The sequence below is a fragment of the Cygnus olor genome, chromosome Z (assembly GCF_009769625.2).
Source record: "Cygnus olor isolate bCygOlo1 chromosome Z, bCygOlo1.pri.v2, whole genome shotgun sequence".
Lineage (NCBI taxonomy): Eukaryota > Metazoa > Chordata > Aves > Anseriformes > Anatidae > Cygnus > Cygnus olor.
Genome location: NC_049198.1, coordinates 79,432,822 through 79,452,895, shown reverse-complemented (window position 1 = coordinate 79,452,895; position 20,074 = coordinate 79,432,822). Strand labels below are relative to the sequence as shown.

Genomic DNA, 20,074 nt, shown 5'->3' with positions numbered 1-20,074 from the left:
TGTTCCATCTCAGACACTTGGTGCTGCCTGCTCACCAGCAGCCTTGTCACCTGCAGTGCAGAATACTGCTTGCACTGTTGGCACACCTCATGATCTGGAAAAGCTTTATAAAAGGCAAAAATATTCAGGTTAATCTGAGTAAAATGCTTAGGGCTCTCTAGCAAGTGTTACAGTTTGCCATGAGAATGGCTTGTACTGGATAAGTGACAATACCTCCAGTCCCAAGCAACTATGTGACAGATAGTTAGTCCAGAAGAATTCATATAGTCTAGCCATATTCACTTTCTCATTCAAGGAACCAAGATTCTGCAACAATTTTCAGGTCTTAAAGATTCTACCAGTATACATAAACTGGTAATATTAAGAAGTAGTGGCTATTTAAATGGTCTAGATTTGTTGTAGTAAGACTTAATTTTTACTAAATAAATAACATAGCACACTTCCCTTCCCTCCTTGATACAGAAAAAGAAACAAAGTTTTTTTTTTTCAAAATTACAGATCAACCATAAAATCACAAGATGATGATGTTTTCAGATGTGGGAAATTCAGGGATTTGGTACTACTTCAGGAAATTTTGTGTCACCTTCTGTCCTTTCAAGCTGACAGTGTACCAGCCTTTGCTGAGATATCCCTGAACCTGTTCATCTCCTGCTGCCAAAAAAACCCTCTTGTGGTCTTAGGTACACCGGGGCAGTTCACAGCAGTTTTTCTTCAAGTTTGTCTCAGCCTTGGAGACCATCCAGCTACTGAGTTGCCTGAATCTCACTATTTGCATTAGAAACCCCATCCTACTGTATCTTTCTTAATGTTTTCTTTCATTAAAAGCATTCATTAGGTTAGGTCTTTGCCATACAGGAGAGTGCTCTCCTGATTTCACTGTTCCCCTTTTAAGGCTGTTATCACTATTTGTTATACTAGAGTAGTGCATAAAGAGCCAGTTAGGATCAGAGCCCCATTGAGTCTGGCTCTGGAAAAAATCAGTAAAGGTTTCCTTCTGCCCTGAAGACATCACAGTCTAAATAGATAAGAGAGAATAGAAGAAATAGATATGTAACACATAGCTGAAAAAAAAAGAGGAGGTTTTTGCAAGTGGTGTCTAAATATATTTTCTTTGTAGCAATTTTTTTCTCTTCCAAGTTTGTAGTATTTTTGATGGTTAGTAGCTGCCTGGGTTTAGAGTGAAAAATAAAATTTCTACGTTTCAGGCCATATTATCATTACACTCTTTTTAATGTCTGTACAACATCAGCATCTGAGACTGCAGGAACTTAACTGCTTTACTTGTTGGCATTACACTGAAGTTGATTTCGGTGAACCATAAAAAGTTTGGCCCTGAAGGTAAAATTACACTATATGCATGTTCCTAACATACTGCTTTGGGGATAAACATGTCTTAAATCAACTCATCGCTCACAGCTAAATTCCTTCTCCAAATGCAGTTTCCCTGTAGATAGTAATGTTTAGTTAGACTGATTTTCTTTAAAACCATAAAGTTTTTTTGAACATAATTCTATCAATGAACATATTTGAGCAAAGAATTCACAGAATCTTAATAAAGATTTATTTTTTTTTTGTGTAGTGGGGGGTAGGGATGGCGGGGGATGGGTACGGCTTTTTTAATTAGCTTCCATCAGTACCTCTAATTCGTTCAAATATGTTCCAAACGTTTGCATATTGTGTTTGCTCACATGTACATAATGAAAACTTTTGGACTTCATTGAAACTTTATTTGGTAATTCTGCATTAGGAAAATTAAAATTGAAGTTTATGATACCCTGGCTCCTACTTGCTCAGTTCATAGTGTGTTGTTAAGATGCCATCACTTGAGAGCTTTGTTACAGCAGCGTTTCTGTTGCAGCTTAATATGCTGTGGGTTCAGATGGCAGTAATTGTGGCCTTGAGCAGTTGGACTAAAGAATACCAGCTGGGTTTGTACCCAGATATTCTTAGATTAATATTTCGTGACTTAAATCTTGTCCTGTCTGGAATTTAAATGTAGTTCCCCAAGCTTTAAAGGGAAGGCAAGCACCATTTGAGGCTCTTAATGAGCATTTTTTTTCCTCTTTAATTTGACTTTTTTTTTTTTTTTTCAAACTTCTGTAGCCAGTGAAATCCAGGCAGTTACTTCCGAACCATTTTTACAACCCCATATGGACAAAGCACTTTAGTTTGTTTTGCAGCTTAATTCCCAAATTAATAATAGTTAGAAAGTTCTTCCATCTGCATCTCCATTTTCTTACAATATATAAGGAAGAAAAAATTTCCCTAGGTATTAGGCAAACCTTTGAAGTGTGAACAACTTGGTTATGTTTGAGACAGCAACTCTTTGGTTGCGAGTAAGTTGATTTTTTTTTTTGGTTGCTCTTGAAATAATTCCTTTTGTTTCAGGTCTAAAATTTCAATTTTATTTCTACATGGAGACAAGAGACTTAAACTCCCCCATACTGGGGAATCAGTTGGGCTCGTTTTCTATTTAGAACACCTTTGACCCATCCCTCCCCAGTTCAGTGAATAGAAATGGCAAGGCAACTTGTGCTGAGGGTGACTAAAGATCTGCTCTCCATGTAGCTCAAGAAGTGAACCTGCAGGGGAGAGGGTTTCAGGAGTCCTGCTTATGGAAAAAGATGCTTTTAAAGTATTTCTTTGCAAAAGAGAGCCTTTCTTGTACCCCTGAGTATATATTAATTGGTTATAATCCTTAGTTTTGGGGCACATAATTATTCACACAGCAGCAGGTGATGGATTCACAGGTACAGTTACAATTTCTTTGTACTGGCAAGCAGCCTTTGCTGAGAGCCAGAGAGGACCATTTTGTATAAGTCCCTAAGTTCTGCACTTAGTTGTACAGCGAAGAATTCAGATACATCGCAAAACATATGCAAGTGCTTAGAAGTTTCACCAGCTAGCCTTTAAGTTGTCTGCCTGGATATGTCATTACTGTAGGTGGTTTAACTTCTGTTTGCTTTTCTTTTTCTTGTGGTCTGTTTTTTTTTCTTACAGATTATTACTAAATATGTTTATGGACTACTGGAAAAGGAATGCCATTTGAAAAAAGTAACTCTCCCGGTAAGTATAAATATTTTTCGAAGACGTTGTTTGCTTGGATCTGTGAAAAGCAGAGACTTCAATCCAGAGTTCAGATAAAGATAAGATGTGCCCGGCCTCTGCATGGTGTTGTCTCAGGACACTGACTTCATGTGCAGCATGTGTGTGCATTTGTCGAGATGGATCTGCCTGACTTCTCATGTGCTTGATTTCTGTAGCTGAGCCTTCCTTGCCTTGACAGACTCCAGAATGTGCTAATTTTGGTAGAGGCACCACAAAATTTTTGAAAAACATTTGTGAATGTTTTGAGACCTCTACAGATGGGTTCCCAGAGCTAAAGACAGGTGTCTGTACATACAGAGTAATAAACTCAAAACAGAGTCTCAGTAAACTGATCCATGTCTACTTTATACTTTTTTTAAACACACAATTTCAGGAGCTTATAACATGTATGTGCTATAAAGTGTTGATGTTGTTCGGTGAAAACACTTGATAAGCCCGTAGAAGTGATGAAGCAGTCCCCAGACAGCACATGAGAGTATTGCTGTCTATAAGTGTATGCGAGAACATGATGTTGTTTGGGTATTTTTATATTCTGTGGGGAGACAGTAGTGTGACTGTGCTGTGTAGGTTTTCCATCGCTATTCTAAACGATTCATGTGGTATTTGAGAAGCTTTTCCACTACAGTTGTTCTCAGCCAGCCCTTCATAATCAGCAGAGAAAAAGCCATTTCAGGTATGGAAGCAAAATTTCCTTTTACTTTCATAGTTCTATAACATTTTGCAATTCCCTTTTCCATTCCCCAAGCATTGTTCAGGGAATGTTTTGATAACCTGTCCTAGCTGCTGAGTTTCCTGGCTAGGCTTTGCCAACGTCTTCATCATCAGGGCAGAAGTGTCTGGGAGCTGCACAGGACTGTGCGGGGGATCAGTAGCTGGTAAGCCCAGTATTGTTGCACCCCTGCCTTGAGACCACCTGAGAAAGCTTCCTTTGCTTCAGATTTCTCTGCATGAACAGGAGAGGATTGGGCTTATTGTGACAGCCTGCCTGATGCAGTGCTTGGTGTGGGATCTCTAACTTCTCTGCACAACTAGTTTTCTCCACTGGGGAAGTTTTGGTCCAGGAATGCTTCTGTATTCCAGACTGGTAATGTGTCAAAAGACTTCCTCGAGCAATGTCACACTCTGAAACCTGGAAGCTGTCATTTTTAAACTTTTATGTGCCCAAATTTTGAGGCTATGTAACTTTCTTTGTAATAAGAATGTGCATATAGGTATTGCAACATTAAGCTTCAAAAACGTAGCACCATACTGCCATCACCTCCGTTACATCTGTGGGTTCTCTTCTGCCCTACTCTGAGATTTGTGTGTCTAGCTTGGGAGAAGAATAGCTCCTTGTATAGCTCTACTTGTTGAAATGATCTGTATTTGCTCTTAATTACAAATTGTGTAGTAATCATTGATCTACTGATGGAGTTTGTCAGTAGCACACTTAAACCATTCTCCAACATATTCCAGTTTTTGCAAAGTGTCATGAGTACACTGCATTTTGGAGTGAAGGAAGAACTCACAATGCAACCATTTAATTCTGAGCAGTGTGGAAAATTTGGCACAAGGTATGAATCCCATTCTTCAGTAACGGCTTTTATTCATAGAAAGCCCTTACCAGAATCAAAACTAGGTTATGAAGAAAACTACAAAAATGAGGCAGAAGGTGAACAATGAGAGCTGTCTAAAGGTTGTGGTTAAGTCACCCAACAAGCTCCAAGGAACAGCACAAGGAAATGTATTTTAAATTAGTAAGGGAGGCTAATAGAAATAGTAAGATGGTTTGTAGCAATTGTAAGCCCCATGCAGGTGAGGAAAAAAGGGGTCTAACTGCTGGTTAGATGTGTTAGATACAAAATCACACTGAGATCACCCAAAATTAAATTAGAAGAGCTTGTTAAAGTTGTAAAAGTTATTAAGAAAACAGCTGATGAGACCGATAGATGAGCTGCAAGCAAAACGAATGCTCAGCTCAAATGAGAACAATTAAAGTGATTATTTCCAGTAGTATACATCCAGAGGTTTCCACACCACACTGGACTCATTTATTTATTTATTTATTTATTTGAAACAGGATATCGTTCTGAGGAACTGTCTCAAATTGGCATGTCAGTAGAAGAGATCTTAGAATGAATTGATTTATTGTACAATAGCCAGCTTCCTGGATGAGATGGTTTTTAAGCCCAAGGTTCTTTAAGAAGTCAAGTATGAAGGTACAGAACAACAAACTAGTGTATAACTTACTGCTCAGATCAGCTACTTTCAAAAGAGGCACAGAAAAAAAAGTAAGTATATGATGATTTTTGTAGCATTCCAGGAGAGATTCCTAGAGCTGTGTATCAGGAAGAAATAATATACTGGGGCAAAAGTCAGTACAGCCTTCATTTTTAAAAGATCTACTAGAATGCACTGACGGCCTGAAAATCACAAGATCTTGTCAATAAAAGAGTACCTGGATTTCCAGTAATCTGCCAACAAGCTTGCAGAGTGGTTCTAAAGAAGACACTGCATTGGCGTAAGAGGAGAGAGTCCAGTCCGCTTATGAGTTAATAATAGGCTAAAAGGTAAAGAAAGAAAAAAAGAAAAAAAAAAGGTGTTCATACTTCGCAGATGAAGGAAGTTTTGGCTGATGCAGTGTTGTTAAGGGGTGCACTGATACATATTTGTAAATAAAAGGAAAGAGGAATTGATAGAATGTAAATAACTTTTCTGATTTTTTCTAAAATAATAAAGAATACTGATATCTAAAGCTGATTGTGATGAGTTTGAGCATTATTTCATGATGCTGAATGATTGGATGATAAAATGACATGAGATTCAATTCTGGTAAATGTGAAATTACGGGGAAAAGATCTCACTCTGTAAACACAATGGTGGCCTCTAAATGAGCTATTACTACTCAGGAAAGATCTTGGAGTGATTGTGAATAGCTCTCTGAGAACATCAGTTAGTGCTCAATGGCAGTCAAAAACCCTCAAAGCAAATAGGATGTTAGGAATTATGAAGTGTTAAGAACAAAACAGAAAAACATCATCATTCCAGTCATTATGTGGGCCCCCATCTTGAACGCTGCGTGGAGTCTGGACACCGTATCAAAAAGGATATATAGAATTAAAAAAAAAAAAATACAGAGGAGGGTTGCGAGGATGATCACAGGAATTAAATGCTTTTCAGACAAAGAAAGGTTAGACAGAAAGATTCTTCAGCTTGGAAAATAGATGACTGAGGAAGGAATATGACAAATCTATAAAATCATGAAAGCTGTAGAGAAGATGAATAGGGAATGGTTTTTCACTTTTTTTCATAATAGAGAAGGTAAGGGGCATCAAGTTTAAATTATCAGGCAGGAGATCTCTGCTGAAAGAGAGGAAGTACCTTTTTTCATAAAGGTCCCAATTATATTGTAGAACTCATTGCCACAGCATACTATTAAGGAGAAAGGTACAAATGCATTCAAAAAAAACATTTGACAGTATTAAGGTGTGACAGGTACATTGAACTGTCATACTTGCTTGTCCAGTAACAAACTGGATCAGGAAGCTCCAAAGTCACTGGTTGCCAAAAAGAGGGAAGAATCATTCTTTAAATACTCTTTTCTCATACTTATTCCCCTAAGTGATCTGGCAGAAAAAGGATCCTGGGACCCTTATCCTGATCATTGTGGCCACTCTGTTGTAAACACCTTACATAAATATTTCAGAGGTAAATTTGGAATCATTCTTCCCCAACTTTGTCACAAGGTGATCAGAAAGTCGGTGTACTGGCCTTTGTTTTTCTGTCAGTTCATTACGAAGTTGATGGTGTAATGATGTTTGAATACAAGAAATGTCTTTCAGGACTGTGTTAAGTGGAGTGCATTTTTTTCCAATACGATTTTAGTAGTGCACTGAAATGCTGTGCTCCAGAGGTTCGCTACGACAGCATTTCATGTTCTCTCATCTTCCTTAGTTTCCACATCATGGACAAAGTCCAACTCTGCTGTCTTTATTTTGCTTTCTCAGGTGACAGCTTCAGTTTTAGACTCAATTATTTGTAAATTTCCATTCAGATATAAAAATAAGAACAGTTTGGGAATCTGGGAAGTTTGCTTGATACTTCATTACTTTAGCATCTATGCCAGATATAAATCCAAACCTTTTTTCCTCCAGAGAGGCTTAGATGTTATTGTTAGTGTAAAATACTGTAGTTCTTTTAATGTTCAAAATCTACGGCTGGACTTGAAAATTTACATGAAGAAACTCATATTCAGGGAGAAGCAGTGCAATTATTTCTTTTAAATTTCTCATTTTGTGCTCCATTGAAGGTTATATTATTAGTACAAAGAAGACTGCAGGTTTTTTATCCAGATGAAGCTTTTGTATTTCTCTGGTTTTAATGGCATAATCGGTGATTGATCTTTGCTGTTCTTTAGCTGTTGAGGACAAATAGAGGGTGCTTCTGAATTAAATGCATCTTTAACAGCTTCTGGGAAGGCTTGAGATGGAAGTTTAAATAATTACCAACATGTTTTATTGACGATGGTATTGAAAGGTCTCACTTTGCAGAATCTTCTAACTTATCAATGCTTTGCTCTTTCACTTCAATAGATAAAACTTCATTCAGTAGTTCTCTTGATCTACTAGAAAGCCAAGAACTATTTTTCTGTGAGAAAACAATGGTCTTTTATCTCCACGGATTATCCCTTTTGGTTATTTTGTTACCCAAATCCAGTCAATACTTGTTTTTGGTTTTGTTTTTTTTTAAATTTCACCAGTTTCAGGTGTGTTAATTTAGTTGTAGTAATCACGAATTGATAATTAGCAGCTTGTAGTATTGATCAGTAGTTTTCACTTAATTTTTTTTTTTTGAAAAAATAAGGATATTCAATTTTGTGAAGACTGTAACATAAGTAAGTTAGTGATCTTTATGTAGAACAACTTAACAGAAAACTTCTTTGTCTTGCAACACAAATGACCAGTTTTCTTCCTACACCTGCTGATCATAATTCCTCTGGTCTTTTTGACTCTTTTCAGTTTCTGTTCTGTTTATTTGCCCTGTTCTTTCCTCCAGTCTCAAGGTACGCCTCTTTCACCTCTTTGTAGGCTCTCAGTATATGTTTTTTATGGCGTTTCTTAATATGTGTAAGAAAGATATTAGTGATTTTTTCCCTTTAAAATTTTGAAATGAAGCAATCTCAAACTTTAAACTTCAAGTGGGCAGAATTAAAGACCCCTAGAGCCTAGATGAGTCTCATGCATCTTAGACTGCTGATGGCTGAGATCTGAAAATTGACGATGTCTTAGCGTGGAGGTTAGAATAAAATTGGATTTCCAGTGTATTTTGTTGTTACCCTAAGTATTGATAGCAACTCTGCAAAATACCAACTGGTCTGCAGTTGAAATATTTTATACGCTGGTACTACTACATCATGTGATAGCTCGTCAGAGATGGAACTCACGGGAAAATTACTTCACTGTTTGAAAACTGTAAGAACTTCATTATGTGTGTAGAGTGCATAACTCATCAGAGAATTCCTCATAACTGTAGACATTCATAAAACTTAACATATAGTTTTGCATTGGAAAAATAAATCTGAGAAAAGGAAAATTAAACTTTAACAGTAATTTTAAGCAGTAAATTATCAGCAGAATATAGGTTGGTTTGACATTCTTAGCTACGAATTATTGGAAGGTTGTTACTGGAAGTGAATGATAAAGTTGAATTAAGTTGTTAAATTAAACAAATTGAAGCTCTGCATTTTACTGAATTTATTCAATTTGTCTTTAAACAAAGGATCATGAGTAGCTCCAGAAGTGCAAGTGGCTAATAAAAATAGATTATTTTACATGGACTCAGTGTGTCTAGCACTAAGTGATACTCTACATTGATTCGTCAATAAAGTAGTGTTGTGTACAAGAGTGACCTTTATGTGCATTCTTTAGTGAAAGGGTGATTTAATGAATTACTTCTGTTTGAAGAAAAATTAGCTTGAAGAAAAGAAAGTTTCCAAGTGTAATGAAGTTGAGGAAAGGAATGAAGGGTTAGTTTTCAGTAGCTTGGTAGATTTTTTTTTTAATTTTTTAGATCAGCATAACTGCGAAAATGTGAACTAGTTATATTGTGTCTTCTACTACATATTACAGGTGCTGGTATTTCCTCAATAGTGAACAAAAAATTGGTTTATAAATACTAAAACATACAGTTTAGTTATATGTTAGTCTGAAGTACAAATTCGCAATGTTTTGTCCTAATTATAATATTGTAAGTATTCAGTTTATGTGCCAAAAGACAATTACCTCATATCATTACCTCATTACTATTTGAAATTTAGCATTTTCTAACTATTTGCATCTTCTACATTGTTTTAATAAATCAGTACTGATACTTCAGAAGTGGCAATGTGATGAGAAGACAAGTACATTTCCTGTTGTAGACTGTGAAAGCTGGGATACCTGAGATGTTATATCGTTTTGGAGCAGGGCATAGGGTCTTCAGCCCTGTGGCAGATGCTGAATGTTCTTCCAGTTAGGAACTCACTTTGTTCAAGTAAACTCATTGGCTTCATTAAAAAAAAAAAAAAAAGGCCTTAAGAAGAATCTGGAGATTCACATGGAATTACTTTTTCCAGAGGGAAAGTGAATCAGAAAACATACCCAGGAATGAGAGAAAAACTGAAGCATTCCGAGTAGCCAGTTCCCTTTTCTCAGCGTAAGGCTCACATCTTCTTGAGCTTGATTTCATCACTGTTGCAGGGCGTAAGGCAATCCAAGGCTATTCCTAGCAGCCATATAGTTAACCTGTGTGGGCCATGAGGTGAGGAGTACAGGAGAGCAAAGAGATTTCCGTGCTCTCTCCTTTTCCTTGCATTCACGTGGGAGAAAAGGAAGAATGGATAGCCATCAGCATCTCTCTTTTGCCGTGAGCCAGGCTTGCTAATCCAAGTATGGGCCTGTTTCATGGAACCTCTTTTTTTTATAGAGCAAAAGGTGTACCTTTATTCTCTAGAGTAAGGACAAAACTTGGAATTAGACTGTAGTTTACTCAATATCAGATCTGCTTGTTGATCTGTTCTTAGCGTAGAGTAACTATGCACTGACCCTGGTGCAGGACTCTTAATGAAGCCAATATTTAAATCCAAATTGGATTTCTATATTTTATTTGGCCTATCCTATTAAATTTATAATAGACAAATTTACCATGCTGGTTCATACATGGCTTATTGGGTATTTAAGTTGAGGTAGCTGAGATGGAATTCTAGGATGTTTTTCATATTAGATCAGACTTTCATTGTTGCTACAGGCATAACAGAGGTGACAAATTACTTGTTTTTTTTGTTTGTTTGTTTGTTTGTTTCCGGAGGTTGTTCTTTTATGGATTCTCTCTTTCACTAGTAAATTTCTGTAAATAAGCTTTAGCATGCTTTTTACACCCACCTTCCCCCTTCCCTCCTCCTTTTGTTTGGATACAGTAAGTTTAAATCTCTCTTGGATAACTGTTCTAAAGCATGGTATGTTTTTGTGGTTCAAAGTTAAATAGCATAAATATTAGCTTCTGCTTTATTTTTCTTTAGTGCTGGGCACACAGTAGTCCTTAAAACATATATATATATATATATATATATATATATATATAACATATATATATACACACAAGTATTTGTTAAAGGGTGAAAGTTTTGATACCAGTCCTGGGAGCTAGCTTTGTAACTACAGATGTTCTTTTAAAATTTTTTATTGGTGCTTAAAAGTGTGTATTGCTGTAATTGCAGGTTGATGCAAAGGAGAGTGAACCAAAGAGCTTTATTTTTATGAGTGAAGATGCCTTAACAAATCCTGACAAACTGTTGGTCCTAATCCATGGTAATGGTGTTGTCAGAGCAGGTCAGTGGGCTAGGAGACTTATAATTAACGAAGATCTGGACAGTGGCACACAGATACCATACATAAAGAGAGCTGTTGAGGTAAGTGAAAGTGTATGTATGTACAGTTGTGTCTGTATATGTATGTGTACTTATATATGAAGAGCTATGAATCTAGGATGTTTTAATTTATTAATCTATTAATCAGTATTCTCCATTTCCCTGTGTGATCATTTTATTTGTGATGCAAATACTTGCTTGTTGGTTGTTTTTTTTTTCAGAACTTTTGTCTAATAGAAGCAAGTTTCTCTCTTACAGTAAAACAAAAAATTTGTTGTATGTCATATTGTGGTGGCACTGCCATGTAGTTTAATATGGCAGCTAACATGACAAGAGCCCTTAACAGGCGATGAGATGCAATAGAAGGCACTACAGAAATTTGTTATGATTTGAAGTGTTTTCTTTTACATTTCATTAAATTTGTACGTATTCTCACTCAACGTCTGTTGTAATCTTATGATAACATGAGCTTTCATGATAACAGCAGGCTTTTTTGCTAGGCTTGTACTGAATTTATTAGAGGCACAGTCTTTTTCAGTTTTGCACTGAATACTGATTCATTCTGATTCACCTATCAATATTTGACAGTTAAAAACATTTACATTTTATGGACACTATTCTGTTGTGTTTGCATGTATGTGAGAGACACTGCACAATTTGTGTAATATTTTTAACATGGAACTTTGTAGGTATAATACATCTCTTGCATCATGCTACCTAAATGAAATTTCCTGCAGTCGACATTTGAAAAGCCTATTTAAAATTCACTATTTCAATTATATTTACTAAGTTATTCTTAGTAGCAGTATTGTCACTGTGATTGTTGCACATTTTACTAAGTAAAGTTGAATTTTTTGCAGTTGACTTTAAAATATTCGGTAAGACTCAGAGACAGATCCAAAAATACTTCATGGTTCTAGAGTATGATACAGATGTATATGGTGAGTCAAGTGTAGGAGGTTAATTTCCGGATTGAGAATTCCAGAACTTTTCCCAAGAAAGTTGGAGAGATATAGTTCCTTAAATTTTCCTCATGGTGCTTACACTCCTTCATTTTTATTCTTTCCTAAATATGGTGCTGTCTTGGCTAATACGAGATGTTGAGCACTTAAGACTGGGATAGTATCCCTAGATTACAAATTCTGAAGAGAGTGTTTCTAGGAGAGGAGAATTACAGGCTCTTTTTCCCGTTTTGTTTTGTTTTGTTTTTATCCAATGGCTGTGCCAGTGGAACACAGAGCAGAGCTCTGTTCCCTCAAATGTATAACCTTAAAAACAGATTTTGTATTTCTGCATTTTGAGTGCTTCTTTCAAATATGCATGAAAATAACCAAACAGTTTGATGACAAAATATCTTAAACAGTGTAGTCATTTGATCCCATCGGGATATCAGACTTTATGCTCTTACCTTTAGACTTTCTTCTTTCTTAACAAGTATTTATTTATTTATTTGTAGTCTTTAGTTGAATAATTCCAGATACTGTAAAATCTGCATTTTTGTCCCTTGTAAAATTCTGGCAAGTATGCTAAATGCAATGATTACTATCTGCAATGATTTTTTTCATGTAAAATGAACCTTAAATCATATCAAGTTATTTATATCAAATTATATTGTTTTAAATATGTTGATATTATTGGTATAATGTAATCACTGCAGTGAGAATTAGACATATATCTGGTATATACAAGGCAATATTTTATGGAAATCAAACCCCAGTGTGAAGATACTTGGAACCTTTATGTTTTGACTAAAGTAAAAAAAAAAAAAAAAAAAAAAAAAAAAGAGAGAGAGAGAGAAGACAGGGCCGATATCATGTCTACTTCATGTACAGATCGTATAGATTAAATTTCTAAGTGCAGAAGATTATGATAGAATGAGTATAAGGTCTCCAATTTTAGTTACCAATAATAAAAATTACATCTATTTCTGGGTTTTCTGGAGTTCAGTGCTATAGCTGATTTAGGCACTTCTGTCTCTTATGAAATGAAATAACTGGCCTAGATAGTAAATAGCTTGAATGAAAGTTGTGATAACTCCTCATGCAGTGTTGCCACTTTGGAGGAAGGAATTATTTTCCTTGATCTTTCAGTGTTTCTTCTAAGAAGAGGTCTCATCTTTTGAATGAAACCAGTAAACCTTGTCAAAGCATTAGATTACAGTGCTGATGACAGGAAAACATGGATTTTATTTTATTTTATTTTATTTTGTTTTGTTTTGTTTTGTTTTAATAATAAACTGTGTGAATTTGAAGTGGATAATAGTATCCGGGATTTGAAAATTCCCCTGATCTGTTGTGAATGTGAAAAATGTTCATGTAGCTTAAAACATTTGCTGTCAACTAGGGTTTCATTTGTAAAAAATAATTGAAAAAATAATTTGCAAAAGCAATACTTTAACCTTTTGTGCAGATACTAGTCCAGAAATATATTCAATTTACAGACATTTGCAACACCTCTACTTTCCTTAAAATAAAACAAAAACAAAACAAAGGAGAATTTATATAGGCCAAAACTATATCTTTTTCTCTGCTGCTTTTCTCTGTGTACAGTGGTGAAACTACCACAAGCAATTTCAGTTAATTTCTTGGAAAAAATGAAAACGGACATGCAAAAGCTGAAGGTGTCAGTAGACAATGGACGTAGCACTCCTAACCAGGAAGTAGATGAAGAAAAAAATTAGAAGAAAGTATTTATTTCTGGCACTGCACTTTCAAGAAGAAGAAGAAGAAAAAAGCTTCCCTCTTAAAGTGTGTGTGAATCAGGGAGCAATGGAAAGGCTTAAAGTTTATCAGGTTTCTAGTGGCTTGGGGCTGATACACATTGGAAAGAAAAGATCCAAGGAGAAATAGGAGAAATATCCTGGTGGGATTTCCAGTAGCTAGAAACCCTTTTTTTTTTTTTTTTTTTTATCTGGGTGATTCCTGTAGGTAGTACTTCTTCCATCTTTCATATCAAACTGTATTTTGTAGATTCAGTTCTGTGTGCAATAGGTGTTGGGAGTAGTTTACAAAGTTTTATGTAAAGGAGGTAAGATTAATGTGTTAGATTAGAAATTCAACTTTGGTAGCATAAAAGGTTTTCTAGAAAATACAAAAGAAAACAAACAAGCAACAGGATACAGAACAGATTGTAGAAAAAGGAGGAGGGAGAAAAGTGTATAGAATGTGAGAGACGTGTAAATGCATTAAAACAGGGGTAGGATCAGATATATTTTAGAAAAAAACAAGTACAGAAAAGACAAATGTGATAATATAAAGCAGTAAAACAGTAAGAAATGATTAATAACAATTCTAACTTACATATTGTAAGATGATAATTTCCTGTAAATATAGTGCTAAACAAAAATTGTATAATTTTGTTGTTTTGTTAAAATAGAACCTCTCTACTGAAACTTTCTGCAATGGGAAGTACAAATTTTTGATAGAAGCAGTCATCTGACGTGCAAGAGAAGTTCAAGTCTTTCCTCTGGGAATCAGGGACTATTCTACTTTAATTATATTACCATACTGAAGCTATTCAACTTTTTATAAATAAATATTTTGTAAATTAGAGGAATAATTTTAATATCTCTTCTACATTTTTAGTAAATGTGTAATTCACTGTCTCATAGAGCCAGTCTTTTCTCAGTCACTTCTTATGTTGATATATATACAGTGACTACAGCAGTGCCGAGGGGAGATAATGAGAAACAGAGCTAAATTATTTAATTCCGTGATGAGGGTATTTACTTGGGGTGTCAAATATTAAGAATTTAAGTTTGTGGGTTTGTTTAGGTTGTTCAGAGGCTCCCATACCCTGTGAGGTCCTCAGTCACCAGGTGCTACAGGAGGAGGAGGTTAGGTTGTCTGCTTTGTTGTCGAGTGCTAACAACATGGACGGTGATCAGAACAATTGGATGGTAGGTGTACAGGTGATATCAGTGATATTTTGTGAAGTGATGCATGGAGCAAGCAAGGAGGGGTGCCAAAGTCAGCTGCTACTGCTTCATGCAGTACTGTTCCTCCTGTAGTGGGTAGAGAAGCTGCCTCTGTGCTTTGAAGTCTGCTGGGAGAAGCTGCAGCTCATCTACTTAGGGAGGCAGTTTGCTACTGGAGAAAACAGGACCTCAGCTTACCTGCATTTGGACACTGAGAAGAGTTTTGGAGTCCTCTTATGTGGAATACACTTCCTCTAGGGAGTAAAGAGGACATCAAATTACTGCAGTCTTTACTGCCAAGTAGAAAAAAAAAATGATGGATCCTTTCTGTCTTTGGAAATTCAGTGTTTTTGTTACCTTAGAGCTGTGGACCCAAAGATGCTAATGAAACTCAACCACAGCAACTGTAAGCTATTGGATTTTTATTATATATATTTTTTGAAACAAGCAAGAATTGCTGCCTGGCTTCAAATTCAGCAATCCCTTTGAGATCGCTTAGATATTGTTATTATTATTTAAAGGAAAATTAATGCTTGGCATAAGGGTAATAGCACTAGAACAAAAGCTTCTTCAAAGAACCTGGATGATTTTTTCAAAAGAGATGCAGCAGCACCCAGCCATCAGAGTTTCCATGAACAGATGAAAACAGGACTGGCTTGAGATGGGCATCGTCTGCAGAAATCTTTCTTTAGTGTCTGATAAAACATGATTTTCATCTTATATTTTCCCTTGTGTTTATCCTATTCTTCCTACAGCATTATCTAAACAATTTCTGTTCCTAAGAATATTTTTGTCAGAATGTTGGATCTATTCACACAGATTAATATCATTCATTTGTATAAAACTAACAGGGTGGTAATATTTACTGAGAATTGCTGAGGGTGGTTACTTTCTTCATTGTGCAATAAGATGTCATTAGTTTGGTAAGTGCATTGAAAGGAGCAACAAAATTATCAGGTGTAGCAAAGCAGTAGTAAAGTTACTTGGTGTAACTTTTAGGTGATTTTATTAACCGTATCGTTTAGTAACTGGTATGGCAATACATTCTAGCCTTACCATGTTGTAAAAATGAGTGGGGTTTCAAAGCAGATACTTAAACATTTTTGTCAAAAAAAAATTTGTAGTGTTTAAACTACACTCTCAGGAATTCTTGCTTAAAAACTTCCATACCTTGTGTTTAAGCATAGAATAATACATAGTTAAAGTCCTCTTTATTGTTGCGTTCATATTTTAGAACCTACGTTTTAAAATTTTGTCTTACAGTTTATAGGTACTTAGCACATTTCAATAAGTTAGGCAAGTGACACTTTCTGGAAATAAAACAGTTGACATTTCACTGTGATTGCAGTTTTTACATAGAATAGTAATATTTATGTTCCCTTTACTGCATATATTAATAGGTAGTTACAGTGTCATAGAAATTGTGATCTTATTTGGGCATTCTTGCATTTTTCTGGAAGTAAAATTTCACTAAAATGGACAGGAACATGTTATATTTTCTTTTAAACAGTAGTTATCTGAATCTGGTATGTGTATGTGTTTATGTTTGTTTTGGTAGAAGACTGAAATGACATTGTAAAGTACTTCTTAATAGAGAAAACTTATTTTTTACATCTTCTCCTTTTGTGGGGATAATATTAAGAAAATTTGTGTTACAAGTAATGAGATGTATTATTTTTGAGATATTTCATGATATATAAACACCATTTACAATATAGTACTAAATAAATTATCCTGTATGCATGGCATAAAATACACCATACTCTAGAAAAAAGATGAAAAAAAAAATCAATGTATTTAACTCCTTTTTAAACATTTTTTGAGGAATTGGTAATCCCTTAAATACTGTTTTGGAATACTGATCACCAAGCAGATAGAAGGACAAGATGCATAGTTATTTGATAGTAATTATTAATTGATCAGAAAATAGGTGATATTACCTAATAACATGTATAGCACTTTTATGAAGTCTGAAATTCAAGAAGAGGTTAAAAACTTAGACTAATATTGAACTGACAGGGTATATAAGCCCACACCAGCCCCCATGCCAGCAAAGGAAAACAATGAGATGACAGCTCTACTGTTTGGAGAGAGGTTGCTAACGACAGCTTATTCCTTTATGATTTCAACTCTTGACAGAAGACAGGTTTGCTTGTTGCATCATGGCAGATGTATCATTACCTTCTGGCCCTGTCATGACTGAACTGGAAAAAAAAAAAAAAAAAAACACTGGCACAGTCCTGAAAATCCAATTACCCTTTGGAATTTAGTGCATCCTTTCGAAGATGTATGTATAAAGATGCATTACCATTGTTGTAATAATTGTTTATATTACATTCTTACAGTTATGTGTGCTCTGTAATTTTGATAAAATAAAGCTACTTAAGGATTGTTTTGTCATCTTTCATTCTGCTAGCTGGCTTGTTGTAGAACCCTGTGGCACCTTTTGTTAGTCTGCTTTTACTTTAGTCGCTGACCTAAGAAAATTACTATAGAGGCTATTTGGGTAAATGTGACTTGAAAAGTTGATTTATTTATTTTTTTCCCAAACCATTTAAGTCTTCTTTTCACTGGCTAGATATGGGGTTAAGAACACACACTGGATATTTAAAATAGATCATTTAAAAAGCAAAGTATAATATGAGTATAAATGGTCTTTTTATCATATGCATATTAGGATTCTTCTTTTTTTTTTTTTTTTTTTTCTTCCCCCTCTCTTCAACTTGTTGGATACCTAACAGTGACTCTGCTCTGGAGACTTGGAAAAGAGTAAGAGGGGGGTGTGGATTTTTGAAAGTATGTCAAAAGCCTTGGGGTTTGGGTATGATCGGAATTTCAATAGAGGTTGAGATGAGTTTAAATGCATAGAAGGCAAACATAAAAATCTTGTTTAATTTCTGTCATGTTGTTCTTTTTTTAGTCACTCTGATGTCTTTTTCAAATCTGCTTTTCTCTCAAGCTTTGTGGTACTATATCCAAGATCTGTTTTTTTTCCTCTTTGTATTTCGTTTTAACTGCTGATCCCTTTTCTGTGGTGCTTCTGCCTTTAATATCAGCTGAAGCGGTCTGAATTGCTGAATCAAAGCCGTTTTGGGAGAGAGACAGTGTTTAAGATTGTGCAGGGTGAGATTCTCTGGGTAGAAGGTAACACTTCCTGCAGTTATAATCAATGCACTTGACACTTTCAAAGGCAGGAGAAACCATGACTTGCTCAGGGGTTAAACTTTTTACATAACTTCCCTTGGGAAAAATGCCATCAATAAAATGGAATAATTAGTTGAAGATTCTTGAGTAGCCTAGGTTTGAAAAGAAAAGATTAGAGATAGATCAGGTTTGCACTTCTATTGTATTTTCTCTCCCTTTTGTTTTTTTAAACTGTGAGCTTTTGTTTAAATGTGCACCGTATTAGAAAATCAGACTGCTTCAAAAATAATGTCATCTGCTTTGGCCAATACATTAATTTTTTAGTGTTATTGTCTGTGTAGTCTAATCATTGCAAGAGCAGAAATAAAATTCTACATACAAATATATTTGCTAGTTTTCTCTTTTCCTACATACATGCTGCAGTCATTTTATCTAAGAGAAAACATCTGCAACTTTCAACCGTACTAAATAAACTCAAAACATATATGTTAATTATAAGTTATCTTAAAAATTAGAAGGTCTAGATAAATACAGTGCTGAGGGTCATTGATTTCTATAAAAATGAACTGTTTCACTATGAAACAAAATCTGTCTCACTTTACCATAATGATGTTTCACAGGTTTTTTGTGTTTTATGGGAAATTTATTGTTTTTCTGACTTTTTTGTATCATTATTTTTGTTAAAGCAGCTATTTTGAAATGTAAGACCTGATGGTGCTTCAATATACTGAATAGTATATGTGTACCATACAAATTACTGATAAATTGTGTATGAATGGGCTTAGAATAAGAGAGTCTTATCCTTTGTTAATTATTAATTCATTTACGCTATTTGCTTTTCTTAAAGGAAAGTAGAATCACTGACAGCTTTCTCGATGGTAGCTGAACAAGACTTTATTGAATATGGGATCAACATTTTTCAGAAGTAGAGCATTAAATTTTCTGGTGGCTTATATAGAAATGAGATCTGTACCAGGTGAATAGGCAAGTTTATTTGGTAGAGTTTATTATGTATGCAAAGTTTTAACAAAACTTTTAACAGAAAAGTATTGAATGGGCTCCATTCAGCAATTGGATACACAGCAACATATTGCTATTCTTGTGTGGAGAAGTTTGGAGGATGTGTCTGTGAGAAGTTGGCTGTGGAATCGTGACCTTTTAATTGCCCAGAAACTGTGATGAGGCTCTTTCTGTTATAGTGTGGATCTTCAATAGACCGTTTATTTTAATTGAGAATGTGCATAACCTTTGCAAGAGAAATGGGTAAATGCATATCAGTATGGTTCTACTTGGAAATACAGTAGTTATTTGTGGGTTGAATTTTACTTTATATGAGCCACTTTGTAAGAATACTGCCTAGAACTAAATACAGTGTCAGTCTACTCTTGGTTTAGTTCAGAGAACTTGAGTTTGTGACTTCACTGTTGTTTCTAGAGGATAAATATGCAAACAAACTTTTTTTTATTCATCATGGAATGTAATTTTAACAGACAATCTTATTAAAATTGCACTCATATAGGATGGAATGTACTGTTCATTACTCATATAGGATGGAATATATGCACTCATATATTGCACTCATGTAGGATGGAATATACTGGTCATTAGTTGGCATATTAATCTCAAGTTCTTAGCATTATTTTGATTTATTAAAAAAAAAAAGTCAGTAGCCATTACCATTCTTCTGTATATTCTGAGCATATTCATTCAGGATAAAGCACAACATTGATGTGTCCTTTGTCAAATTTATCTTTCTTAGCTTATAATACATGAAAATTATGACATGGAAATGTTCTTTCATAATACCTCTTCTTACATAGAGATATTTGTATGGATTTTACTGTTGAGAAATACACATGCACATTTTATATATCCTTTAAATAAGTCACTAGCATTTAAAATTACCTATTAAAATAAAACCGTGTCCTTTGTCTTATGTATTAGATGTATGGATGGTTAAAATATCACCTGGCTAATCTTAATATATTACAATGCGTAAATGTACTATTTATAATATATATCAT

At 35.0% G+C, this 20,074-nt stretch overlaps 1 protein-coding gene across 10 annotated transcripts in view; it reads left to right on the top strand.

Moving 5' to 3' along the window:
- The window catches only part of FAM172A (family with sequence similarity 172 member A), a 234,008-nt gene that overhangs the window by 50,156 nt on the left and 163,778 nt on the right, over positions 1–20,074 (top strand). For all 10 annotated transcript variants that reach the window (XM_040540846.1, XM_040540844.1, XM_040540847.1 and 7 more), the window contains 2 exons: positions 3,001–3,066; positions 10,841–11,032. In XM_040540846.1, coding sequence (XP_040396780.1) covers positions 3,001–3,066; positions 10,841–11,032 — 258 coding nt within the window. The remainder of the gene's footprint in view (positions 1–3,000; positions 3,067–10,840; positions 11,033–20,074) is intronic.